Genomic DNA, 27,761 nt, shown 5'->3' on the forward strand with positions numbered 1-27,761 from the left:
CAATCACTTCTGAGCAGTTTGATCATGTGTGGTGGTGAGATTCTGTTCTTGTATAAGACATGTATATAGTGAAAATAATATTTTAGTCTTTTAGTTTTTGAATGTTTATTTTTAGTTCTTACATTTCAACAGTGGTAAGTGGAGAACATGAGCTTGTGCTTTGGAGATAATGGGTAATTTCTTTTGACATTGGAGTATGAGAAATAAAAGTACTGATAGTACCTGATCAGTGCTTCATTCTGCATGCAGTAGTCAGGTGGGGCTTTTTAATCTAGGTTTTTGTCTGCCATCTGCAGAGAACATTTTAGCCTTTAGATATTGTTTCTTCTATGTGGGTTTCCTTGTAATTTCTTTCAGCGCTTTCTCTGAGCTTAATGTAGCTTGCCATCATTCCCCTCTTCTGAGAAAGTATTCATTTTTGCTCTTGAGCATCAGGATGCTTTTCCAGACGTTGCCTGTGATCTATTTTAGAAATTCCCCAATTGAGTGTCTCCTTTCTATTAAAAATCAGAGTTTATGTTACTCCATCCAATTTGGCTGCCAGTTGGTATTACATAATAGGGTGCTTGAAGCAACTTTTGGCTTTTGAATTATAATGTAAGCGCTTTTGCCAAACATTTTTTGAATAAGAAACTTATGCTTAGTTTACATTACGATGATCATTGTAGACCTTTTGAAATAAGTATTACTATGTTTCAAGTGTTTTGTGTGGTAACTCATGACTTGAGGACAGATTTTATAGATAATAGTTACTCCTGAGTCAGTCATGAAGTTGTAACTGTATAAGATCTGAAATATTAAGGTACAAGTTGCATAGCTGGTTTTGTTCATCATCTGAGTGTTGACTTTACTGATAGGAAATAGTGTTAAAAGTAGTTTCCTGAAAGTTACTAGGATTTGAGTGCACCAGGTCATGTTTTTAACCAAAAGGAAGGTATTTCTTTGAGGACACTTTGTACACCGTGGGAATCCAAATCTAGCTGGCAAATGCATTCCAGTCCTGCACTTAAGATTAATCTAGCTGCAAAGCTGAAGCAGTAATACAAAGTGATGTTATGGTGCACATTCTGTTAATGTGCCAGGATATAAATTTTGGCAGGTGTGAGGTGGATAGACTGCATTGCATTGTTTGCTGTCCTTGGAATGGAGTAGAAGGGATCAAAGGGTTATCTGCTTCAGATACAGCAAGAGTGTGAACTTTGATAATAAAGTAGAATGCTGAGAGAAGATGATGAAGCTGAAAATGAGCTTCTCATTCATCAGTTAGCTTTCCAATGTCAGTTCATGTTTGTTGTCTCATTATTCTATGATTTCTGTCCCAGGTTTTCTCAATCAATAGATGAACATGGGAATACTGTCACCTAAGACATGGTGAACTAGGCAAATTGTTCCCTACTGTTGTGTTTCCAGCAGTGATGGTGAAAGTTAAGCCCTGAACATAGAAAAAGATTCAAGAATGCTCACCTATGACTAATTTCCTGGTGGGCGGTGTACAACAGAGTTTAATATGTGACTACAACATCTCGTTATAGTAATTTATAGATTACTGTAATTCCACATCTTTTGAGAAGATGAAAAAGACTTTTTGGCCGTGAATAGTTAAATCTGCCACATGCTATTTTTCTATTGGAATTATAATAGCATTCTTAAATATGTTTGCCAGAAATCATATTTGAGATATTTGGTGAGGTGTATGGTTGAAGGAAACATCACACATACACACACAGAGGAATAAAAAACTTTAATCCATTGATATAAGGTCTTTTGCCCCCAGCTTTGTGGTATAGGAATGTATGTGAGTCTATTTCTCTAGTATGTTTTCTCACCATTGACACTTCTGTTTTAATGCAGGTTTACAGGAATGTTAGTTGAAATGTTTTATTTTTTTTTTCTTTTCAGCCACCAGATTAAATCTTTGCAGTACAGCAGCACAGGAGATGTCATTCTTGTTGTCTCTGGTAACTCTCAGGCAAAAGTTCTTGACAGAGATGGATTCCCAGTAATGGAATGCATAAAAGGAGACCAGTACATTGTGGATATGACAAACACAAAGGTAAAGTAAAAAATTAATTGAATGCCAGAAGCCTACCCTGTCTCTGGGTTGTGATAGTCTTGTGTATTGGTACATGCTGGATGCTGTGGGACCTTCAGCCATGGAGGTTTGGAGCACCCGGCTGGACAAAGCCACAGCTGACCTTACCTTGTAGTGGCTGTAATGGGCCTTTGAGCAGGAGGCTGACCAAGGTGAACTGTGTCCAACTAGTGTTTCCATGATGGTACGACAAACTAATCTATTCAAGTGTGAAAATGGTCAGCTTCCCCCAGGGCCCTGTCTAACCAACTTCAAAAAGACACAACAAAGCCAAAACCTCCAAAAAACCCCAACTCTTGATGTGGTTCAGACTCACTTTTTTGTGCCCTCCACTCTTTTGCAGATACAATTTACCTCTTCCAAGGCAGAGGTTGGAGGTGGCTGTTTGTTACTTGTGTGCCCCCTCCATGTAAGACTAATAGGCAGCAATGTGGGTATTTTCTGTGATGGTTAAAAATGCAAATGCAGAAGAGTTTATTCATAGTTTTGAAGCACTTTAACCACAATTGATTGAGTTTTGACCACTTTGCTCTTGTATTTCCACAAACTATGGCACAAGCGTTTCCTTTACCTAGATGACTTAAATTCAGGCCAGTTTTTTAAACAGCTTAAGCCTAAAAAGTAATGATAAAATCTACTGCTCAAACTGATGATAAAGTTGATTTATTTATTGCTTGTAACGTATATTGCCAAATAACTAGGCTAAATGCTGTTTTGCCTAAGGCTGTTCTTGTCAGATGACTATTTCTTTTGGCTAGTGATACATATATAAAACCATCAAATAATAACATCTGCTTTAGTTCTTGTTTGCTTAAAAACAATTCAGATTTTCTTTCTCTTGTAAGTGTCTAGAATTTCAGTGTGTTGTGGTCCAACAGTCAAAATGCTAAAATATTTGTTATAATGCCTCATTAACTTTTCAGTATTTCTCTCCATATTCATGCTTAAAACAAACTGAAGTAATTCCAGCATTGCAGGAGTAGTTTCCACATTTGTCTTTGAACATAGTGAGTGAGCGTGTGCCTGTACTTCAAAGAAGTAAAGCCAATTGGACGACTTATAGTTCAGTAATGTAGTTATAATCATAGTTACCATAATGGCAATAGCTTACTTTGCATAAACCCCTTACCTTCTATTTTTTAATCCTAAAGAAATGGAACTGACTAGTCAATTTGTAACTTTAATATTATATGAAAAATTCACCTGAAGTTAAATCCATCTTGACTCCTGTTTCCTAAGGTTTCTCCAACAAGATCTTTGGCTAGTGTAGATTGACACTGAGTATGTGTGTTGTGTCACCCTGGTTCTTATTGTTATTCCTGTTATTTTCCTGTAACTTGAAAAAATTTGTGTGACACTGTACTTACTGATGACTATTTTTTCATCCTTTCTCTGCATTACAGTTCTTCCAAAAGAAAAAGAAGTATGTTTCTGTGCCATTTTCTGAAAGAAAAAATACCGTGTCAGAGTTTTTCTAATTCAGAAATGAAACCAAGCAAGGATGAAATGGATAGAGGACATAAAATCTGTTAATGTCAGTCAGAAAGTCCCTTAGCTTTCATGTGATTCCACTTGAAGGATTTGGAGTAAAATTTATAAAATCTTATAAGACAGCTTACAAAGCCTTCTAAGACCTCTTTGTGTTTATTTCCTTAGGGTCACACAGCAATGCTCAATTCAGGCTGTTGGCATCCAAAAATAAAAGAAGAATTTTTGACATGTTCTAATGATGGGTAAGTATTGAGGTCTGTCTTTGTCAGTGTTTTTTGAGAGGCTTGTTTAGCTCTTGTGTTTTAGTACTGTGCCCTAATTTGCTTTAAATACCACTCTTTCAGATCTTGGGCAAGTGCTCAGGACAATCTTAGGTTATATTTGTTTAAATGCATTTTGTCTGTATTATTTTAGTTCTGTAATTTAAAATTACTTTTAATGATATTTATGGAAGTTGTTGGTTAATTGTTTTTACAATTACATCTACAAGATTGCAATCAATTTGGACATACCCAGTATTTCTACAGAGTAGAATAATTCCTGTGGAGACACTCAGTGTGACTGAATTTACTGGGAAGATCGAGTATTTCAATTGGAAGTTGCAAGGTTCACATGTAATTGAATATTGGATGATGTTTGACAAGTGTCAAAGAGTGTTAGAAATCATTTTGTGGCTTCAGTCTTGAACTTTGTGGTTAGAATCAAAAGGCAAAATGTCACTGTGGCAGCTGCGTTAATTAAGTTACTGCAGCTGTTAGTAGCAAGTTCATGAATGACTTTTTACTGGTGTTTCAAATAGGTAATCTCCTTTACTCCAGAGTGACAGAGAAAGGAAAGACTGAATTCCCTTACTAATGTATCTGTAGTGTGTTCCATTGTAAACAGGAAACTTCAATTATCAATTACTTTAAGCAACGTGTTTTGGGTTTTTTTCACCAAAAAAGGGACTGACTGACTGGTGTAACACATGGGTACATGATAAAATCATTTTAACAGGAAAATTCACAGTTTCTGATAAGACTATAGCAGAAGAAAGAACTCGTAGATAATGCATTGTGCTTTATAGAGAAGTTGTAAAAATACAGTTAAACCAACTGTGTATTTTTCTCAGCTTGTAGACACAAAGATATTAATTCCATAGTAGAAAATATTATTAATTGCTAGAATCACTACTTTGAAGAATTTGTTGATATTTTGAATATAGTTAGACATTAGTACAGTTTCTTTATTAGGTTGAGTGGTTTGTTGATCACGAAAAACCAATTAAGGAATTATAAATGATGATTATCTACTTTTGTCCCATCAAAGCACATTCCTAAGTAATATACCAAATGTGGATTCAGTACATCCCTGATGTTTGAATTGCTGTCAGTTGAAATGATCTGGTCAAGGAAGTGAAATCCAGATAAACACTGCTATAAATGAATGTATAATTAATTGCATTTTCGGAGACACTGCATGGCTGACATTGCAAGAAACTTGTTTTAAACCTATTGCATTTTGCTTCATTCCGGGGTTTGGATATGTCATGTGAAAAGAAAAAATTTGGATTGCTTAATTTGCAACTCAGGACTATATTTTAAAGACAGTATTCCATCTGTGAAATTTAATAATAGCAGAAACTATGGAGTCTCCAAAGTTTAATGAGTAGTTCGTCTCAAGAGTGGAGCTGTAAGCTAGGAATGAATTGTTCCAGTTGGAAGGGACCTGCAAAGGTCCTCCAGCTGCCAGACCAATTCGGGGCTGTCCAGAAGTCAAAGCCTGGTTTTAACGGCATTAATCGCATTAAGGGCGATGGAACCTCTCTCGGAGCCTGTTCCTCTGTGTGACCTCCCTCTCAGGAAAGAGATGCTTCCTAGTGCCCAGTCTGAACAACCCCTGCTGTGGCTCTGAACTATTCCCACTCATCCTGTCATCACTGGATGCCAGGAGAAGGGATCAGCAGCTTCCTCTCCCCTTTGCCGCCTTATGAGCTTTGTTTTCCTCCTCAGGCCGTATTCAAGACCTTCACATTCTGCTCCACCTGTGGTGAGGCTGCACCAATCTGAACACAGTGGGATCATCCCCCCTCTGTGCTGGCTGTTTGTGCAGTGTTAGATGATCCTGGGATGGGGTTTTCCCTCTGGGCTGCCCAGGCACACTGCTGACCCACACTTAGCCTGCTGAACTAAGAAAGTAGAAGGCTAAGTAGGGAAAGTCATCTGATCATGTCTAATGAGCTTCAAAAATGTAATGAATTCAAAGAGATAAATAAAAGCGTAATGTCCTTTTTATTAAGCATGTTGTGTACAGGTGAGTTGAGTTAGTGAGTAGCACACCTTTGAAAATGTCTGTTCCATTAGTAAATTTGGAGCACAAGTCTGATGAGGAGCAGCTGAGGAAACTGGGATTGTTTAAGTGTGGAGAAGAGGAGGCTCAGGCAGGACCTACACTCTGAAGGGAGTGCTGTAGCCAGGTAGGGGGTCAGCCTCTTCTGGGTGAGAAGTGACAGGAAAAGGGGAAATGGCCTCAAGTTGCACCAGGTTAGGTTTAGATTGGATATTAGGAAAAATATATTCCCTGGAAGGGTGGTCAGGCATTGGAATAGGTTGTCCAGGAAAGTGATGAAACTGCCATCCCTAGCAATGATTAGGGAGAAGATTTAGTGGGAGATGTGGCAGGATTAGGTTAATTGTTGAACTTGATGATCTTAAGGGTCTAATCCAACCTTAATGATGCTGTGATTCTAAATGACAGCAGTTGTTGAAATTATACCAACCAGTATCACCAGTATTGGGTGAATTTCTTTTTTTTCCGGCGGTGATGTTTGAATAACTTCTGTAAGATGGCTTTACTATAGTATTCTCAGAGAATATTTTGCTTAGGAAAGTAACATTGGAGTACTTAGGTGTCAAGGCAGAGATGTTTAAAGAAAGAAATGGGCTGTGCCAGCAAGATATAATTGAAAACTTTTACCAATTTCTGCTTAAAGGAAACAGGTATTCTGAATTTAAAACTAAAGCAATTTAAAAATTTGATTTATACCAAGCATTCCAGGCACCAGAAATTTTTTATTTAATAGTGTTTATTCTACATCTTGCATAAAATGGATCATGGATATGATTAATATTATAACCATATCTATCTGCCAGTCTTAATTTCTTACATTTAGTCCAGTATTTATACCTGATCTTATGTGGTGAAGAACTGTAGTTTGTTGATTTGTTGTTTGAGGCAATAGATTTGCATCTACTGGAATGCTGGCAGGAATATGGAACTGTGGAAGAGTCTGTGTCAAAACTTGGTGTATGTTGCATGCAAAGCAAGCAAAGTAATTGTAAGAAAACTTGAACTTTGAAGACTGCAGCCTTTGAAGACTGCAGACCAAATGACTGTCAGAGAGAAAAGGTCAAAGTACAGATAGCGTGTGATTAAAGTTCATGAAATATTGCAGGTGGTAGGTGAGCTGAATGTGGGTTTGTTTTCCTCTAATCCTAGGAGACATTTCTTGAAAGTGGCTATAGTTAAAGTTTAAAACTAATAAAAGAAAATACTTTTTTTTGAGCACTGTCCAAATATATTCTTGAGTGATGGGTAAGTATTGAGGTCTGTCTTTGTCAGCATTTTTTGAGAGGCTTGTTTAGCTTTTGTGTTTTAGTACTGTGCCCTAATTTGCTTTGTATCATTCTTTTAAATCTTTAGCAAGTGCTCAGAACACTGCTAGGTAAGATCTGCAAGCAAATATTATATTTGATTTGCTTCTAGGTAATAAATGTACTTTGTCTGTATTATTTTAGTTCTGTAATTTAAAGTTACTTTTAATGATACTTCATTGAAGTTGTTTGCTAATTGTTTTTACAAAACTTCTTGGACAAAATGGAACTTTACCCAGTATTTCTTCAGAATAGAATAATGCAAGAGGCTGTGGATGGAAGTTTAAAAAGGAATTAGAAAAATTCATGTTTAGAAGGGCTCATATACAGATAGAACATGCAATAGGCATCATAATACCTCATACATAACTGTTGTGGATAGTAGGGGAAATGAATGGAATAAACTGTAATGACTGGACTTTGTCAGCACTATTATTGCTGTGATCAAAGGTTGAATACAGGGCTAATACAGGGCTGAATACAGGGCTGTGATCATATGTAGCTAGAGTTTGTGTTGTACAGTGACAGTAAATAATTGGCAGGATTGCATGCTGCCTTACTCTTGAAAATGTAGTGTGTGGGTTGTTCTCAAGATACAATACTTTTGCAGTGGTTTTATGTCTGAAGTTGGTGTGGTGTTCATGCAAGTAAGTTGACTGTTTATAAGGTCTTCTCTCTCAAGGAAGATGTTGAGACAAAGCCCAGTCTGTCTTTATGTGGCTTGACTGATCTTGTGTATGGTGAAGGCAAGCTGTGGAGATTCTGCAGTAGGTTTCTCTTCATTTTGCTCTAACATTTTTACTAGACATTGATGTAAGAATAAATTACTTGAATTAAGCAACTGCTCTAAAACTTCTGAGAGGGAATGTGGTGCTATCCGTTAACCTTTACATGTTGAGATGTAATCATCACACTGGAAAAGCACTGCCACCACTGTGATGTGTGGAGGACACCTGGTACTGAACAACAGAATGGGACCCTTCAGGGGGTCATCATGTGTGTTGTTTAGTCTGGAGAAGAGGAGGCTTAGAGGTGGCCTCATCACTGTCTAGAACCACCTGAAGGGAAGTTCTAGCCAGATGGGGGTTGGTCTCTTCTCCCAGGCACTCAGCAACAGGACAAGGGGCACAGGCTCAAACTCTGCCAGGGGAAATTTAAGTTGGAGAACAGAAAAAAATTCTTTGCAGACATTGGAATGGGCTGCCCAGAGAGGGGGTTGGATTCACCTTCCCTGGAGGTTTTTAAACTGAGATTGGACATGGCCATGATCTGGTAAATGGACTGGAGTTGGACCAAGGGTTGGACTTGATGATCTCGGACGTCTTTTTCAACCCAATCGATTCTATGATTCTGTGGATGTAAGAAGAGAAAACCAGTGTTGCCTTTAATAAGTATGAAGGAAGGTTGCACATCTTCCATTTTCGCTGGTTTTAGTCTGTGTTGGACATCACATGGAACACTAAGGCCAAGTGAAAATAGTCTCTAAATAGAGACTTCTCCACTCACGTGATCAGCACTTCTGTGTGGAGAGCTTTTGTGTTCTCCAAATATGGTTGCCAGAACCAACAGCTGTTTTTCAGTTTCTCATCTATGAATTTGGAAGGTGCTGAAAGTAATGGTTTGAAGCACATCTGTCGTGCTCCTTGAGGCACCCTGAGTGTGGCAGTATCTGAGGCTGAAGGGGGACACAGGGGAGCATGTGAGAAATGTTAAACCCTAATTTGTGTTTTCTGTGCTTCTCAGTGACGTTTGCTCCCCCTCAAGAGAAAACAGGCATTCACAAAGTGAATGTTAGAACTGGCTGCAAGTTGTGGGCTTCATTTTATCTGACCCCTTTAGCATTTGTATTGTCTGTCTCTTTAGTTGAATGGTTGTCACCTGCACACAGTGAAAAAATAAACTAAGGAAAGTAAATGGCATTTTCTGGGTGGCATGTTGAAAACAGAAGATTTCATGATGCATAAAGAAGTTAAAAAGCAAAATTTGCAAGTGGCTTTGTAGTGTCAAATGGAAGGGGCGCATTTTAAATGTATTTTAAGTAAATGCTTTTTAAATATTTTAAATACTTACTTCTTTTTATGTTAACCTACCATAACTCAAATACTCACTTAGGGATAGTCTTTATATGTACTTCACAGTTTCTTTTGATTCCAGGTAATCAAGACAGTAGTAGTAGTCTGAACTAGAAAGTAATTCAAATGAGGTCTCTTAGAATGGCTGTTGTAAATTAAATATATCGAGAGATGGTTTCATGTGATTTATTAATAGAATTCAAAATTGCTATACATTTAAAAAAGTCCTGGAAGTAGATTTTGATAATCTGTGGTGATTAAGCTGTTTGTAAGTGTGTTATTTCAGACTGCAGGTATATGGGTTACCAGCAGGGAGTCTCAGTGCGTTTCGTATGACTGTTCAAGGACACAATGTTGAACTCAGAAAACACTACATAAGAAAAAGACACAGTTCCTTCAGACTTCTATATGAGAGAAACAGGATCTGGTCAGCTTGCACACTGAAATAAGCCAGAGCTGAGACCCAGGAAATAATTCTGAAAACTCCTATTGTTAACTTGTATAAGTTCATGTCCACTTATGCAGTTGTTGGTGAATATATACAACTCACAGCAGCCCACTTCATATTCTTTTCCTTGAAAATATTCCAGACAATGGCTTGTTTAAAACATGTAATTCTGTACTGTTGCTTTTTTCATGTTACAGTGAGGGTTTTTTTAAGTCTTATTTTTGAACAAGTATTTTGGAATTAGAGATGAGTAATGGGTTTCTTGGTTTTACAGGTTGCTAAGAGTTTATTAACTTTTAGTTGCAGAAGGAAGTAAGAAATTGGTCAGTTCTGTAAGTAGTTTGGTGATTCGCCATAAGTGTTTGGATGAATAACAGTGACCTAGAGATGTAGCTACACAGTTGTTTGAGTGTATTTCTTTAACTAGGTTAAACCTTGTGCAGAAGGTTCTCAGAACTCAAAATTCTCATATTCTTAGTGCTTCAACTTTGCAACTTTTCAAGTAATTAGAACAAAATTATATTAAAAGACAACTGTAGAAATACAATTGTCTTCTCCATGGAACTGCAGTAATTCTGTCTTTAAAAGTTAGCATTACAGATACAGTAGTTTCAATTTTATTTAATTTGAAACTAGTTCATTCATATCAGGCTTTCACTTTTAAAGCATTCATACAAAACTTTCTTCAGTATCCGTTTTGATTTAAACTTTCGCACAAGCTGTCCATTCATTTATGGCTATATATTGCTTAGGACTTCAAATCCTCTCCAACTCCACCTGAATGATCCGTCCCCTTTAATTGCACATACTCCTTGCTGTTCTAGATAAGGTTCAGATACAGTGTGTGATCAACACTGTCTTTCTTATAATTCCTTTACCACATTATTCAGGCTTATTTGGAACATACACTTACTAAGGCAAGGATTTTTGAGTTTATCAGCAGTATGCTGAGTAAATCTTCAGAACTGCAAAGGTGATGGCAACAGAAACACCAACATTAATGCATTGCCTTAAAATGAAAGAAAATTTTGGAAATGAGTAAGGCCTTAAAAATTATTTTTCTCTCTGGAAGTACACCTGAGCAGAGTGACCTATAAAAATACTGTGTTTTAACACACAACTAACTCCTTGTTTATATCATTCCAAACTATCAGTTGACTTCTATCTTAAAACAAAGAAGGAAGAGGAAACAGATAATGTTGTTTTTGTTATTTGGGTGTTTTGTTATCACAAACGTGATAGGTAGTGCTGTATGAATAAGCAAGAGAGGTCAGTGATATTAAATGTTCCAGCAACAGGTGTTCTCTGTCCCTACTCATATATTTTTTCCTTTTAGAAGCAGAATTGCAGCCAAACTTGAAATTCAGCAGTCATGAACTTTGTGATTTGTCATTACAGCTAGGGTTGTAGTTGCTTAACAGCTGGTTTGCTGTAAAGAATTCCTCTCAGAAGTCTTCCCTCTCTCTTCCCTCTAGGAAGTTAAGTTAATGTTCATACTCTCTAAAAGATATCTTAGAGAATATTTACTGCCATCACCAACTGACCTCTGTAATAAGTTATTTTGGGCCAACTTCGGTGTAGATCTGTCTCTAATTAAATTGATGGAGCTAGTTCAGTGAAGTAGCTTCAAAACTTCAGAAATATAATTTTGCATTTAAGGTACAATTTAATTCTTAGTCTTTTGTCAAATACATGCTTTAAATATGAAATTATTCTGCTCTAAACACTACTTAGGGCTTTTGAGATTTGAACACTACTGTTTTATGATGACTTTTCTTGGCTACCTTTCAGTTTTCATAAGTTAACTAATTCCATCCTATTAACCAGGTTTACTTCTAGAATACCTGCTGTCTTGTCTCCATCCCATTAGCTGCCTTGTTTCAGTCTCTGTAGGTGGCTGCTATCAGTGTGTGATTTCTCCATCGTAACCACTATTTTCTAGCCTTTTATTAGGCCCAGAACTGCATAAAAGCTTGATAGCTTGACAGAAAAGAGTTTGGAGCAAGGTCTGGAATAGTACTGAAGGTGGCCAGCAGTCAGTTTTAACTGCCCATGGAACAGTGAGTTACGCTTACGATGCTGTTCAGCTTGCCTGGAACTGGCAAACTCCCTTCAGCCCAGATGATTTCTATTTTCATCTAATTGATGAAATCTGTGCCCTATAAGTTTAAGAGCCAAGTCACCTACTATAGTTCAGATAGTTGATCCTTCAATTTTTTTCCATGGTAGTGCATTCTCAGGAGAACATGAGATTTGGTACGTCCAGCCTGCTTTGCCATGGACTGTGGAGCACAGCTCTGTTGTCTGTGAAGCTGAGATTGTATGGCATTTCTTCTGAATTCATAGAAACTAATCTTCAGGTTACAAACTGTCTGCTCACTTCAGGCTGAGAGCTGCTCAGCCCAAGCTGATTGCACTTGAAGTGCATATAGCCCTTGAATTTGCTGAACTCTCTTAAGGGTCAAACAGCTTGGTTGACAACTGGAGAAATGAAGCTATGATTTTACTTTTCTTGAAGGTTTTTACATATCAGTGATACTGTGCACATGAAAAGATAGGTAAGAGCAAGATCTGCACTCATGTGGTTCAGTGTAAGTTTATTGTCTTGCTGTTATGCAGAATTTACAGGTCCTTGTGAATTATGTGTTTGAAGAAATAGGATAAAGCTTGTTACACATACTTGCCCTTGTTTTAAAACATCAAGCGACAACACTGAAGAAGACTTTTGAATAAATATTCCTAGTCCTAACTACTTCAGTATTTGAAATATTTTATTTGTAATAAATACAGTTAACATTGATCTGTCTGCAGCTTTGAAAACTACTGAGAACAATAAGATAACAATGCCAAGGCTGCTACCAAGATGTTTTTATAAACTTTTATTAGAACCTAAGCTTCAACACTGCATCTTTCTTCACAGATTTGAAGGCTAGTTGGGAAAAACATACTTGAAAATAATTACTAATGTTTTACCTTCTTCTGGGGGATCATTTAAAGGTCTTTGTTCAATTGCAAAGTCTTAGGTTTTTGCTTTTGTGCAGTTTCTAGATTTACATCTTAAAACAAACTGCATGGTATAGAGCATAAGGACCTGGTTTGGGATCCAAAGTAGTTACCACAGAGGTCACCTTGAATTATGTCTAGTTGCATCACGCTGCTTTATAGAATAGGGAATATACTCCTGGAAAAGCTGGTAGCCCATGGCTTGAACAAGTGTACCTTCTGCTGGGTTAGGAGCTGGCTGGAGGGCTGGGCCCAGAGAGTGCTGGTGAACGGAGCTGTATCCAGCTGGCAGATGGTCACTAGTGGTGTTCCCCAGGGGTCTGTGTTGGGTCCAGTCCTGTTTAACATCTTTATTGATGATTTAGATGAGGGGATTGAGTCCATCATCAGCAAATTTGCTGATGACACCAAGTTGGGAGGGAGTGTCGACCTACTGGAAGGCAGGAGGACTCTGCAGAGGGATCTGGATAGACTTGAGAGATGGGCTGATTCCAATGGGATGAGGGTCAATAAGGCCAAGTGCCGGGTCCTGCACTTTGGCCTCAACAACCCCATGCAGTGCTACAGGCTGGGTACTTCAGTGCTTTCTGAACAGTTTACTCCTTTTAGAACTGTGCAGGGAGTGGATCAAGATCTAGTGGTCTTTTCAAAGGCTTTTGCTAGGCAATTGCAGTGTTCTTAGCTTAGCATGGAAAGGCAGGAGTTGCATTGCATATATCTGCTTCTTTTATCCCAGAACACATTGTAATATTTCACTTCTCATGTGTACTGTACATTACATGGGTTGTTTGGATGAGCTTTCCCTGTGACTTACTTCCTAACACCCTTCTGTTGAAATGAGGCAGGTTGGAAAGACTTACTATTACATCTTTTCTGCTCTTTGCTCCCTTTGACTGAGATGGGAGGAATAACTGTTGAGTAGCTCCATCAGCACATCTGTGGGGTAACTTATGGCAGAATAGGAATGATGGGAGACTGGAAGTTTTAGTATTTCCATCAGTTCAACTTGGTGTCAGATAGGGAAGAAGACAGGTATTTGCCATATTTGAAACTGATGGAAAACTTCCCATAGTTTTGGGGCATACACAGGTTGTTGAGCAAACACTTCCGTTGTGACTTTGTTCCATAAGTATCTTTCACTGGCAGTTTCCTCTACTGTCTTCTCCCATGAAGAGTATATTACATCTTTCATTGTATGAAGATGAAATCCTTTCTTCTCAAATATTCACTGCTAATTTTAACCTATAACTCCATTTAAAAGACTACTTTCTCATGAGATATGCATCTTACTTGAATTACCAGAATTCTCTGATTATTCTTGTAATAATGGGAAGTACAATAGACTTAGTAAAAGAAAATGTTTTTGTTTGATGTGAGAAAGTGAAGTAGGGTAGACAAGAATTTATTTTGGCACATTTGCTTACAAAGATAAAATATGCATTCTTTCTAAGAAAATAAAATTAAATTGCTATGATTAATGTTCAAATCTGATTCTGTCTTAAAGCTACACAGTAATGACTAATCATAATTAAAATCCTATAGATCAAAACTCTAAAAATATTTGCTTTGTGAGTTTTGACATTCAGAATGGCAGGTAATTTCATTGCTTGAGTAGTGAAATTTAAAATCACTCCTCTTATCGGGATCCTCATGTTATATAAATACATGTTTCAGTTAAAATCACCCTGGTAAATTATTAGTTTAGAGATGCATGTAGGGCATGGTTGTTTTTTTTTCATGAAATGAATTGGAACAGCCTGAAGTTGCATTTCTCACTTGGTTGTCTTCTCAAAGGTGCATGATTTCACAGGATGGTGATTATGAAGAGGCTTGGAAAAACTTCCAGTTCAGAAAATTCTATTTAAGGCTGAGACATCCCATTTCGCAAGTGGGGTGGAATGTCATGGAAATTCAGTATGACTTTTTGTGAAAGAAGCTTCCCTTGTTTTTTTAATGAAATGTTTTATAAATTTTTGTGTAATAGCCATTAGTAAGTTATAAGCAGTAAATAACATTACAAAATCTGTTGAAATTTTTTCTGTTAATTCCAATAAGTTTTGTTTATGAGTTTTAAACGATTAATGTTGTAAATACATGTAGAGATATTCGTCATCTCTCATCTGGGCTAGCTAATATGAAGAGATCTTAAAACTGATAATCTGAAGTAATCAAAACGGCTTGTTTCTAATGCAGTTTCATAAGACTGAAGTATTGTCTCAAAACTTCTACATTTCAATAAATTATTTTAATTAAAGCAGATTTTATCAGAGAAACTGTTAATCTCTTTCTAGTAAAACCTGAACAATGAGTATTAGTCACTGATTCTGGCAGCAGATTTGGTTAGTGAACTGGGTAAAAACAATGTGAAAACAACAGCATGGGAGGTCATACATAGACAAGAATATTTTCAATATTAGACCCATGTCCTGAAAGTTATACAGGATTATTATATACAAGCTCATAGAATGAAGCTATGCAGAAGCAGATACATGACTTTTAGAAATCCATATGCACACAGAGAATTAATTTTTACTTAGGATGTTGATATTTTGTTTGACAATTACCACTGAGTTTCATCTCTAGTTCCAGTGTCAGCAGTCTAAAAAGGATGGTAAAAGACATGGAAAAGGAGAAATGTCAGAGAAGTATCTTGAAACTTCATCTAACTCCATCTAAGCTGAATATGTTTCAGTTTATTAAATAGGGTATTTAACAGACTTGGCAATAGCAAAGAAACACTGAAACAGAGATAAAATGTCCAACAGTTTACATTTCTTTGAATTGTTAAAGACATAACTTGATCCTATAATTTAAAGTTCGCAAGGTTTGAATAAGAGAGAGAAAGTATTTCTTTTGTTAACAGGTATTATGTGACTGTGGGGAACTGCTTATTGAGGAAGTAAATTCTTTACCATTTGCAGTTTTCGCACAGAAATTATGGATGAAATTTCTGTTTCAATCATCAGACAAACCAGTGAGCTCAAAAAGCACTGTTTAGTAAGACTGAAATTGAAATAGGCATGTAGATACTTCAGTGATAAAAACTCTAATCAAACTGTACGTATTACTTAGTTACTAATAGGTAAGGGTTTGGGTATGAGCTGTATGTTAGTCAGTTTTTGAGGATAGGAGGAAGTCCATACATCGTCCTTCTGAGGATGGCAAAACTGTCCATGTAGAACTGCAGGTAGGGCATGGATCAAATAATTGTTACTGTAGCGCATTAGTTACAAGGCTTCTTTTCTTTTTCAGTTGTGTGGTTTTACTTCAGAATCAGTCTGCCTTCACAGTTTTATCAGCGAATTTCTCATTGACTTTTTAGCTGATTTCCATCCCTGCCCCTTTGCTGTCTCCAAACATTTCTCCAGTAGATTTTACAGTCCTTTTAGGGCAATAATGTTAATTTTTTAAGCTAATATTATTGTTCAAGTATTTATTAATAAAGCTTTATATTAAATGCATTTCTCTTGAGAGGGATTAGTTTGGTTTTGGAAACCTTTTGTTCTCCTTGAAATGTTTCCAGACTTGTGATTTTTGAAATCTTCGGTTTGGTAGAACAGAAAACATCTGATCTTTATTCTTCAGTTTAGCTCATTAAAGGGAGTGGAAACTTCTGCTCAGCTAATCTCTGCAATTAAGATCCATGTTCATTGGTGTCTGTGTGATTTAGAGCATGCTGGCAAACATTTCAGTCTCCTGAGTTTGAACTTTGGGAGAGATAAGATGCAGATCTTCTTTTGTCATCATAAACTTACTAGACCATACACATTCCTCCCTGCAAAATAAATAATTTACTTATGCTCGTTTGTAGCTTCCTTCTGTTGTGTGATTCACAGTGAATTAAATGGGTAGCAGAATAACAGGTACTGAAGAGGTTCAGAAAATAAAAAGGCATCTGCTTTTTCAGTGGTGCCCATTTAAGCATTAAAAGTTAGTTACCTATCAGCATGTTTATTATAAAACCTAGCAAATAATTTAAACAGATTTGGTTAGAGGTAAAATTCAGCTATAGAACTTTCTTCATGGTGTCTTTTTAAAAAAAAACCCCACCTTGTTTTTTTCATCTAAGGTATAATATTTCTGAAAACAGATTTACCTGCCTATAAGTTGATGTGTTGTCCCAGTATCTGTTTATTCACAGCATGAATTGCTTTACCTTTGAAATTTTTTTTGTTAATTTTTCAAGAGTACTGAGTGATTATTGTGCCTATGTAAAAATACATTTATATAATTGTCTTCTTGGCCAATTCAAAATTGCTGTTTAAGTGGAATATGTATTTCCAGTTCTTTCATGAAGTGAAACTACCCCAGAGAACCAGAGTTTACCAATACAGTCCATGGCCAGACTTCTTTGCTCTAAAAACTTTTCCCAGTAGATGAAGGATGTCTGTTATATTTTATATAGCGCCCATTTATTTACCTGAAGCTTAGCCATGGAGTAACAGCTCTCACAGTGACTCTACGATGGCTTGGTTTTGAACCAAATACCTGTGCTTAAAAGGATCTAGATGACATTAATAGTCTCCTGGGCACTATACATGAAAAATTATATAGCATGTGCATTCAGTTTCACAGGTTTGGATATTCTGGGGAACCCTCCATGTAGTTCTAAAGTAGCTGTTCTACATGCAAGCTCCCTTTTTCTTTTTTTTTAACCTTCTGCTGAAGGTTAGCACTTTTATAACGGGATTGGTAGAATGAATAGTGTGAACATTCCTCGTCTGCTTTGCCTGAAAGACAGTGCTCTGGTTTAAAGAGCCTCTCCCTCAGGCTAGATTTAAATGAATGATTTAGCAATGAAACAGCTAGATGATGAGTTAGATAATTCTATAAAATACCATCCTTTTATTCAAAATACAGATAAATGTTTAACAAGTTACATATTTGTTTCCTTATTTCTGGTCTTTAGTCGGAGCTTTTATAATATTTCAAGTTCTTGGTTCTTTGAAGTGAAAGCTGAAGTACTCATAGAGTCTACCAGTTTGAACAGTATAAGATATTGCAAAAAGTATTGCAAAATTTCCAAAAGTGATAGAGATGTGGAAGATCCACATGGTTTCTTTGGAAATGTACATCTTTGTGTGGAATATAACTTAAAAGTATTCTATGCACATTCAGTGCCATAATACAGGAAGGTTTTAAGGAAGTGAGCCTTATAAGATTTATTTCTTGTAATGACTATGAATTTGGAAATTAACCTAAACAAGGCACTCTCAAACTGCTGCAGATCATACTATTTAGAACTAAGTACCAAATGTATGTGACTTGCAATATTCATAAAACTCAGAGCAGGAGGAGACTTTGAGGTACATGAAGTAACAAAATATTATGGGTTCAAAGAAACCTGATGTTTCTGTGCATGAACACAAGTGAACATCAAGAGTAAGGAACTAATAGTGTGGTACCTGGTCCCAAAATAAAGCAATTTTTTAAAAAATGGTTTTTAACTACTCTGTGAGTTAGAAATTTTCAGTCTCCATCTCAGTATTTACCTGTGTAAAATATGGTATTTTTTGCTTCCACACAAACCAGAAATATACTCTGTTACTGTTTAAGTACTTGTATTGAAATGCCATGCTGATTATCTAAAAACTTGTTCTCAAGAGTTCCATGAGGTAAAAATGCAGCAAAATTGGCATTTATGAAGATCAAATTACCTAGGAGGATTTGCATATCCATTTTATTTACCCTCACAAAGTTGATGTTTTATTTTTTATGTTAGCCATGGCAATTCGGCAATTTCCAATAATGAGGCTTAGGAATTATATGTGTCAATTATGTTAAGTTCTGGAAAGTTTTTTCTTTCTCCTGTCTCTGGACCAGCTGTGTTCTCATCTTTTTTTGCAGGAACATGGTGTTTTGCAGCAAGAGGGGAGCATTGTGGTTCTGTAGCATTAAACTTCTGTCACTCTTTTTAAAATCTCCCCTGATCAGACAGAATTTTAAGTCTTTGGATAAATTGTCTCTGGAGCCTTGTTTGTAATACAACAGTGCATCGAGAATGTGCTGTTATCTCAGATGTGTGCAGTAATTTGCTCTGCACTGGCATAATAGTTTGCTTTTTGTCTTGACATGTGTAAAGGTGTGAAGTCCATTACTGATATATGAGGATGGTTTCTCCTAGACTGACTTATCTATTTATAGATACATATGCAGTGCAGAGCTGATTAAGAGAGCACAGCAAATGAGCAGGCCTGGTTAAGAAGAGTTTGAATAATGACTGTACTGGCCCTTGCTGAAAGCTGTATGTTTACAAAAGGGTTAGTAAAGCTATTTTTGCCTTTATAAACTATGTATGTTTACATTAATATTTTTCTGAAGTTTTTCTTGATTGAAATGTTAGCTGCTGCAGTAAGATACGTAGTCAGTTGTAAAAGCTTACATTTGAGGGCTTTTTCAACTGACATTTTTACTGCATAACTTCATTTTTAAAGGGTACACACTGTTTCAGGTAGATCATCTTAGGAATTAAAAATTTAAATGAAAAGGGAAACTCTGCAATGCAGAGAAAATGTTTACTGAAACATGTAAAATTGTGCCAATTCTTTTTCCTCATTTATTTAAACACTGTGCTTTGATCTTCAAATTTTGTTTTGAGAATTTTCCCCCAGTTTCATATATTGATTCCAAGACTAAATGAGGATTTTTTTATATTTTTGTTTTAAATGATAACTTTAGAGTTATTGACAGCTTCTAATTTTATCATACAAGAAATAGGGGAGGCTCATTTTGTTAGTCAATGTAAGGCAGAGAAACTTGCATAAGAAAAACTAGGGGATCACCCTGTTGTGGTGGATCATAAACTAAGAATTGTGCTTCCTTTGCAGCAGTTTGGTGTGTGTATAAATGCAGTGACTTCAGCAAATGTGAAGTTTTTCATGTTCTTCATGTGCAAAGAGCAGATGCAACAAGAAAATACTGTTTTCTGCTGTACCTTTTGTGACTGAACCTGCCTGTCCTACATTGGCCTTTTTAGCCACCAGCAAACTTGCAGCCAGTGGGTAGTGCCCTTCCCAAATCTTCATTCTCAGAGCCTAGCCATGGTGATGATGAGAATGAAGTTTACGTGCTTTCAGTCAAGATGATTCATCTCTTCCAGTTTCAGATAGGAACTGTGTGGCTGCTTAGAGCTGTCTGTCCTGGGCTGTCTAAAATCAGCAGTAGCTTTTGGGTCTAAACATCTGGCTACAGGTACGTGCAAGAGTTGATTCTGACATCTCCTGCACTTCTAAATGCTGAGTTATCTTTTCACAAAATTTAGGGTGTAGGAATGACAAAATTGTTTAAGGAGCCAAATCCAGGCTGGGACCACCAGTCTGTTCTGTTTGCATCTATTACTGAAGGTCCTTTTGCTTCACGATTTTAACACAACAGTATAGAAAATTGAAAATTTTGTTTTAGAAATGCCGTAATTTTTAAAAGCTTCCTTAGCTGCATTTTGCCATAGTAGGAAGGAACTAAACATGCCAAACATTGTTTCACTGGTAGCTTCCAGTTGAGTGGAAGCTGATAAATGTTCCAATTTTCTCAAAGGATAGGAAGGAAGACCCTGGTTATTGCAAGCCTGTCAGTCTCACTTCAGTGCTGGGTAAAACTATGGTGAAGATTATCCTGGGAGTCACTGAAAAGCACTCGAGAGACAAGTCAGTCATTGATCATGGGCAGCAGAGGTTCATGAACAGGAAGTCCTGATTCACCAACATGGTTTTTTTGTATTATGATGAGGTCACCTATCTGGCTGACCTAGGCAAGCCAGTATAGGTGAGCTTTTTGGACTTTACCAAACAGTTCTATACTGTCTCTCACAGTGTCCTTCTGGACAAACTGTCCTGCACATGGCTAGACAAATCCATAGTATGTTTACAGAGCAATAGGGCTGAAAGTGTTACAGTAAACAGGTTACATCAGGCTGGTGGGCAGTCATCACTGGTTTTCCCCAGGCTCTGTTTTAGGGATGGTGGGTTTTAATGTTCATTTAAAAGACCAGGATGCAGAAATTGGATGTTTAAGTTTACTGATGATACAAAACTTAGGAGAAGCTGTGGAGGCCTTACAGTGGTCCAGGTAGACGAGGGAGCTGGGAAATCACTAGCAATATGAAATGTAATAAAAGCAAAATCCCGATTCTCCCATCTGGATCATGGAGGTACTGCTTACACATGCAGACTGGGAGATGGGAGGCTGGAAAGCAGCCCCAGAAGAGAAGTGATCTGTGTGTTTGGGTTAATGTCAAGTTGAACATGAGTCAGCAGTGCCCTGACAGCCAAGAGGGCCAACCCTGTCCTGGGGGGCACCAGGCATAGCATCACCAGCCAGGGGAGGGAGGGGATTGTCCTGCTCTGCTCTGCACTGGGGTGGCCTCACCTGGAATATTGTGGGCAGTTTGGGCACTATGATATAAAAAAGCAATCAAATGGTTAGAGTGTATCAGGAGAAGGGGAACCAAAATGGAGAAAGGTCTTGAGGGCAAGACTAGTGAGAGGAGAACGAGGTCACTTGGCTTGTTCATCCTGGAAAAGAGAAGGCTAAGGAGGGACCTCACAGCATAGTATGCATTCCTGATGGGAAGCAGCGGAAGGGAAGGTGCTGATCTCTCTGGAGACCATCAGCAAGACATGAGGAGATGGAATGGAGTTGCACCAGTGGAAGTTCTGGCTGGACATTAGGAAAAGGTTCCTCCCTGAGGAGGTGGCTGATTGCTGAAAGGGGCTCCCTAGGGAATTAGTCCCAGCATCAAGCCTGGCAGAGTTCGGCAGAGTTCAAGGAGCACCTGAGTGAGGCTTTTAGTTATATGGTTTAGTTTTATGTAGATCTACAAGGAGCAATGACCTTGATGGGTCCCTTTGAGCCCAAGATATTTGTGATTCTAGTCTGTGATTGTAAGAAAGTAAAAATTACAAATTTTGCTGAGTCCCCCATAAAAAGGAAGGGTAGAACTGGGCATTTGCACTCACTTGAAAAACAGCTGAATTATTGAGGAAACATCCATGAATTTTAACTGGGGGAAAGGAAAATTGGTTGAGAATTCTCCTACTATTCGATTGACCTGAGTAGGAGTGCTTTTGGCTGCAAGTTAAAATTTGATTGTGATGTGTCAGTGGGTGCTTGTGAACTATTCCTGACTGCAGGAGGGACTGGAGACATAAGGCATGTCTGTCTTTACAATATGTAGAACAATGGACATAAGTTGCCAACCGAAGCTCCTGCAGTTTCCCTAGTATCCATCTCCCAGTAGCTCTTAAAGTCGGTGATGGTGATGCCATTTGTATATCTTTGTTGTGATTTTGGACATAGTTCTGTTCTTAATGGTATTTGAGCAGATTTTTGTTGGTTCATAGAATGGGTCCCTGCCAGAAATACTCAATATGCTCTAAATGCATTATAAAATACCCTTTCAAGTTGTCTGGAGTCACAGAATAATAGAGGTTGAAGAGGACATCTGGAGATCATCTGTTTCGATTCCCTGCTCTGTGAAAAAACAGCTCAGATCAGGTTGCTCAGGTAGCAACAGGCTGTGCAGTGAACTAAAAGGTGAATTTCTGAACAGACAGAAATTTCTGGGCTTTAGGCTAACAGAAGAATAGAGCACTACAAGTAACATATTCAAGCTCTAGAGCTGTTTGATTTTTTAATTGAGTTAAGCTATGAAACAAGTCACTTCTCTTGTGTTTTTTTTTATTTCAAAGGGAAAAAAGATTGCTAAACTACTTTTTTAGTTATGTCCTGCCTTTACTGTTTTTAAATCTACACATTTTAAAGTTCAACAAAAAAATAACATTTTCCTCCATGTGTAGAACATAATTGATCAGGGAGCATGAGTCCCTTAGTTTTCATCTTCAAAAATTATAAGATTTAGTACTATTTTGTTTGCTAATATTTCGCTTTAGACTTTTAACCTTACACAGAAGTCAGAAAGGAGTACAGGGCCCTCTTCAGTAGCAGTGGCTTTATTATGTGGGCAGACCATGGTGATGAGTGTATGAAAAACCAGTTGTCTGTGTGGTTGTCCTGGAGATGTGTGACTGTATCAGGACTCTGGAGTGCCAAGGCTGAAACCGTATTTCTTTTCTGCAAGAGATACTCTCTTCCTTTCTGCATTTTTAAGGAGGTCATTAAGTTTTTAGGAGGATTATACTACAACATACTAAGAGTGATGCTTTATGTAAAAGTAAAGTAAAACAAACAAAGCAAAGCTCATTTTTGGAGTTTTCTGTAGTCCAAAGTGCATAGTTACTTAATCTGTGCAGCTGAGTCAAACTTTGCGTTCTTTAGAGTAGATTCCGTAACTTCAAAAATCAGAATACATTTAAGACGTAAAATTTGCTCCCTTTTGTTACTTACCTCTGTTAGATTGCAGTTCATTGCTAATGGACTTGAAAAAAGTGGCTGTGAGTGAGATCTAAGATGACAGCAAAACCAATTAAAACTAATTGTCATGCATGCAGGATAAGCTGAGGTGTTGTTTCAGAAAGCTTTTGATTGCTTGACTGCTTTAATTTCAGATGATTTTCACTGGTGTAATGGAGAGTTCTGTTGAGTGTTAGTTCCAATTTAAGTTATTTAATGGAGTGAGGAAAAACTTGAGATCCAAGTGAGCCTAAACTATTTTATAGCCATGACTAATCAGCTTTTTAGAAAGCATCCTGTTTTCCTAGTGATTAAGCCCTCCTTCTTTTGTGGTATCATGCAAGACTGCTCTTGAGTCATTTCAATTCATGCAGGTGACAGTAACTTGAACTGTCAAGATGTTCTTTACCAGAAGTCTTCCCCTTTGATTTTAAACAGATGTACCCCCTGGGAAGATTGATTACATCCCACTCTTATCTTTTCTAAGTGGGAGATGAGATCTCAGTTCATTAATTTCTTGCCCTGTTTGTAAAATGACACAAAATTGTATCTACTCTTACTGTCACAACTTTCATAAGTGATCACATCTGTAATTCACCTAATGTTCTGTACAGAAATAATAATATTGGAGTTGGATGTTGCTGGAATAGTAAATGATGGACTTCTTGTGTAAAGTGCTGCATAGTCTCAGGAAAATACCAGTGCTTGGGGTTTTAATTAGCACAACATTACCATAAACTGAATTATTATTAATTCAAAAGTGTATTGACTCTTTACAGAGCTCCATGTACTGCAATAAAATCCCTGAACCTGTTACTTCTTGGATGAAAAGATCCTCAGGGGGGATGGCTCTCTAACCTGCTCTATGGATGGTTTTCTGAAGACTTGCTTTTAGATATTTTGCTGGTTTGAACTGAAGTAATTAAATGCTTTGATGCAGACATCCATGATTTCAGTCCTAGTGGCTGATGGAAAGAAAAACATCCATTTTCTTCAGCGAAATTTGTATATGAAGACATTGTCAATAGGAAACAAAGCTGCCAGTGCCAGTGACAAAGCCATTCACAACCAGCAAGCCTTTACTCTCTTAGTGCAGTTTAGGTGCCCACACTGTCATCCCTAATGAGTGCAATAAAATACATTTAGTGTTTGAGGGAAATATGAAAGGAAAATAATACTTAAGGAAACACTAAGGGAAAAATGCTCACGGGAAATCAGGAATGATGATCATGTTCAGATTTTGCCTGTACGTTGGCCTACGGATGGGATTTTGTAAAATAAACTGAATCCACTATAACTACCTTGTGTTGCAGTTAAACTTGTGAAAAAATTCCTCAAGGAAGTGCCCATCACAACAACGCAAACTGGAACTCTTAAATTAATTATTTTTTATTAATCTGTGGTCCCTGCAGCTGCTGTTTTCTATACAGTATATTAATTTGGAGACCGTTTTCTTAGTCTGAAGAAGCCTTTTTCTGTATCACTTTTTTTGAAATCTAAACAGTGCTCTGGAACAAGTTTGTGTCTTTTTTTTCCCCATTAATTGGCCTGGTTTTTTCCTTCTTTTTTTTTATTTAAATGCCTCAATGATTTGCTTTCCAGTTCATCCTCTGTAGAATTTGAATGTCTGTAAGGTAGTGCTCAGTGCAGTGCAGTCTCCTCTCAAAAATATGTCCTCCCAATAACATTATTTCCCTATTATATGTTATTTTTCCTGTGCATTAGTTCTTGGAGCTGTAGATTTGATTTGGTGGTGGGGGTTTGATGTGAGGAAGATTCTGCTGAGTGTTAATAACTGCATTGGAACTTACTTGTAACTGTTAATGGAGTAGACATATGGTAATGTTGTTCTTTCGTTTTTATCAAACATTTTCTGTCATTTACTTCTTTGTGATCTTCCAGCTTTCTGTATGTGAATTGTATATCAATACATTTTGCTGTCTTCCAGGATAGTAATTACATTCAAAGCTGATTGCTGGTATCTTAGAATTTTCAGAAAGGAAAGTAAGTCTTCTAAAATTATTAGGTCCCAGATGACTCTTATTTTTTTGAATTAAACCATTCAGAACCTTTGAATGAAAGACTGGAGATAGCAAGATATTTATCCAGAAGGTTGTAGAATAGCAAGGTATTTATCTGAACTTTGCTTTATGAAATGTAGTACAGTGGGAAATTCACAAGGGGGGGGAAATGTCTAGCACAGATTCTCGGAGTTTCTTTTATGATCCATTCTGAATTATTCCCATTTGTGTGACTGGATGCACTTTCTTGTGCTTTGGTTTAACAGCTGTTGTTGATAGTTGATAAATGTCAACAGTTAAAATGTAGAAAGGGATTTTTTTCTGTATTGTGTTTTGTCATTCCGTCTCTCTGCCAATGTGATGTGCAAAATATGTCTCCTATAATCTTTGAGAGGGATGGAATTTTGGAGTTGGTCATTTTGATGAGCTGGTCTGAAGAGACTTGGAGAGAATTTTCCGATTTTGGAAGAAGTAAAAATGTACTTTAAAAAAAAATCTGTGCAGAATTCCAAAGAGTATTTTTTCCATCACTTTGGACAAGCAAATAGAAGGAAATAGCTCAAACAGATATTTACTTCATATGCAAATGCAATATAACAGGATCTGCTGATTGAAAAAATTCCTAAGATTTGTATTATGTTATTTACTATCTTGTTTCTAGGAAATAGCTCTCTTCTAAATTTTTTATCTTTCTAAAGAGTTCCTTTTTGTATCAGTAGCCTGACCAGGATTTAATTTGGGAAAACACAAAAATTACTCATTCCGGAAAGCTTGTGAGCTTTGCCTTTCATTAAAACCAGATTCCTTATGCCGTAAGTAAGAGATTCTGTTGGCAAGTACTCTACTTGTCTTTGCAGTATAACCTCTAAAGGGTCTACAGACATTGGTGGGCAACCCTTTGTGTCTGAATGCATCTGTTGGCCAGTTCCTCCCTCAGAAGTGATGGTATGTCAGAACTCACCAGTATTTGCTGCTGTTCTTCTCTCATGCTGCACAGCTGACTTGAAAGCAGTCATGCCAAATCTGGCATGATGTTATAATTTATATTCTGTTCCTTACTTTTATTCTGCTTAATCTCTCTCTGTCCATCTTTACACTTCTCCTTTACCTGCTTTAGTTCTGGTTTCGTAGCCCAGCTAATACTCATTTAGTTGTCTGTCTCACTTTCTAATTTAGTTTTCCTCAAATGTTGCACATATTGGCCAGCAGCAGAATTGTTGCTTAGTAATTCAGGACATGATCTCTGTGGTGGTGGGAGTGGCAGCTGTTAAGGAAGCCCTGCACGAGGTGCAGAAAGGACTCCCTTGCTTTCTAAACTCCTGCTCAGAGAGCGCTTTAGGTGAGGCTGAATTCTGTCCTAGTCTTGGATTGTGTCAACAGAAGAATTGTTGAGTTGTGATAAATCACTTTTCCCCGCAGGTTTTAATTATGGCAGATCACATATATTTGTATAAAATTAGTTATTCATTATGACAAATGAACAGATGAGTGAACAGATGAAAGATCTTAATCAGACTTATTTACTACACAGTGTAAAAGCTAAAAACCTACTAGTAGGGTATAATGCCTCATAAAGTAGTGTAGTGCACTGTATCAAAGCTAGCAAAGAAACAATCATTAATTAGAGAGGGATGTAACTCACCATATGACAATACAGGCAGATCTCTCAGTTTCTCTTAAGCCCTATGGGGAGTAACCACGCAGAGGCATCCGTGCTCCACAGGAGAAGCTCCATGTCACAGAAGTGTGTGGAAGAGTGTGCCATATGCAGTTTGGACTGGGCTTTTATAGTGGTAATCTGATGGGCTGGCAGTCAGAGATTTACAGGCCAGGGACTTGCTTGTCTGTCAAATTCTCCTTCAGAAAGCAGGATGTGTGTTTGAAGTTCAGTGTACCGGGATGGTTTTGGCCTAATTCAGCCCCAAACCAGCACCGTGGCATCAGCAGTGGAACTTGCATGATGGCTTGGATTGTGTGCATTCTCTGACCAGACTCCAGGCCTTACCAGGTAGCCACCCTGCCACACTCTCTCAGACACGCTTGTGTGGCATTGGAATTTCGAGGTGGTTGCTCTTCAGCTCATTTAGACTGGAACATGGAAGTAGCTCCCATTCATTTTTAGGAAGTTTTAATCTGCTCCCCCTAAACAGTAATTGCAATGCAGCTGTACTTGTATGTACAAATGATGGTAATTTCTCCTGTTGAAAAAGGCTACTGTTTTTATTTGAAAATATGGAAGAATACAGTTTCATACTTGCTTAACTCATTTGCCATATATCACATACAATTATTTTGACTGTTAAATGCTTTAGCTGTTAAAGTTTCTGTTTTGGTTTTTTTTTTACATTTAGGGTTTATGTAAGTAACTGAAAAGCTGAAGAATTGTTGTAAATTAAGTTGTGTAAATTCTTTTGGCAGTTCTTTCCATAGTTATGATTTTATGTGTGTTGGATGTGAATTTTCTGGTATTCTGGTTCAAATTATTTTAACTCTCTTCAGGTGCTGGAAGTAGGTAGCTTATTTAGAAGTTTTCTGCCAAGTAAGTATGGAAACTTTCTCTGGATTTCTCCATCGGTTTGTGTGTACAAATTTTTTCAGTGTCTGGCAGGTGTTTCAACCTTCTTTGGTTGTGCACAGCAGAAGAGGAGTTTAACG

General features: G+C 37.4%; 1 protein-coding gene across 1 annotated transcript in view; it reads left to right on the forward strand.

Moving 5' to 3' along the window:
* The window catches only part of WDR70 (WD repeat domain 70), a 135,976-nt gene that overhangs the window by 43,819 nt on the left and 64,396 nt on the right, over window positions 1-27,761 (forward strand). The window contains exons 8-9 of the mRNA XM_071581300.1: window positions 1,900-2,053; window positions 3,749-3,825. Of these exons, the coding sequence (XP_071437401.1) occupies window positions 1,900-2,053; window positions 3,749-3,825 (231 nt within the window). The remainder of the gene's footprint in view (window positions 1-1,899; window positions 2,054-3,748; window positions 3,826-27,761) is intronic.

Source organism: Pithys albifrons, chromosome Z, assembly GCF_047495875.1.
Source record: "Pithys albifrons albifrons isolate INPA30051 chromosome Z, PitAlb_v1, whole genome shotgun sequence".
Taxonomy (NCBI): domain Eukaryota; kingdom Metazoa; phylum Chordata; class Aves; order Passeriformes; family Thamnophilidae; genus Pithys; species Pithys albifrons.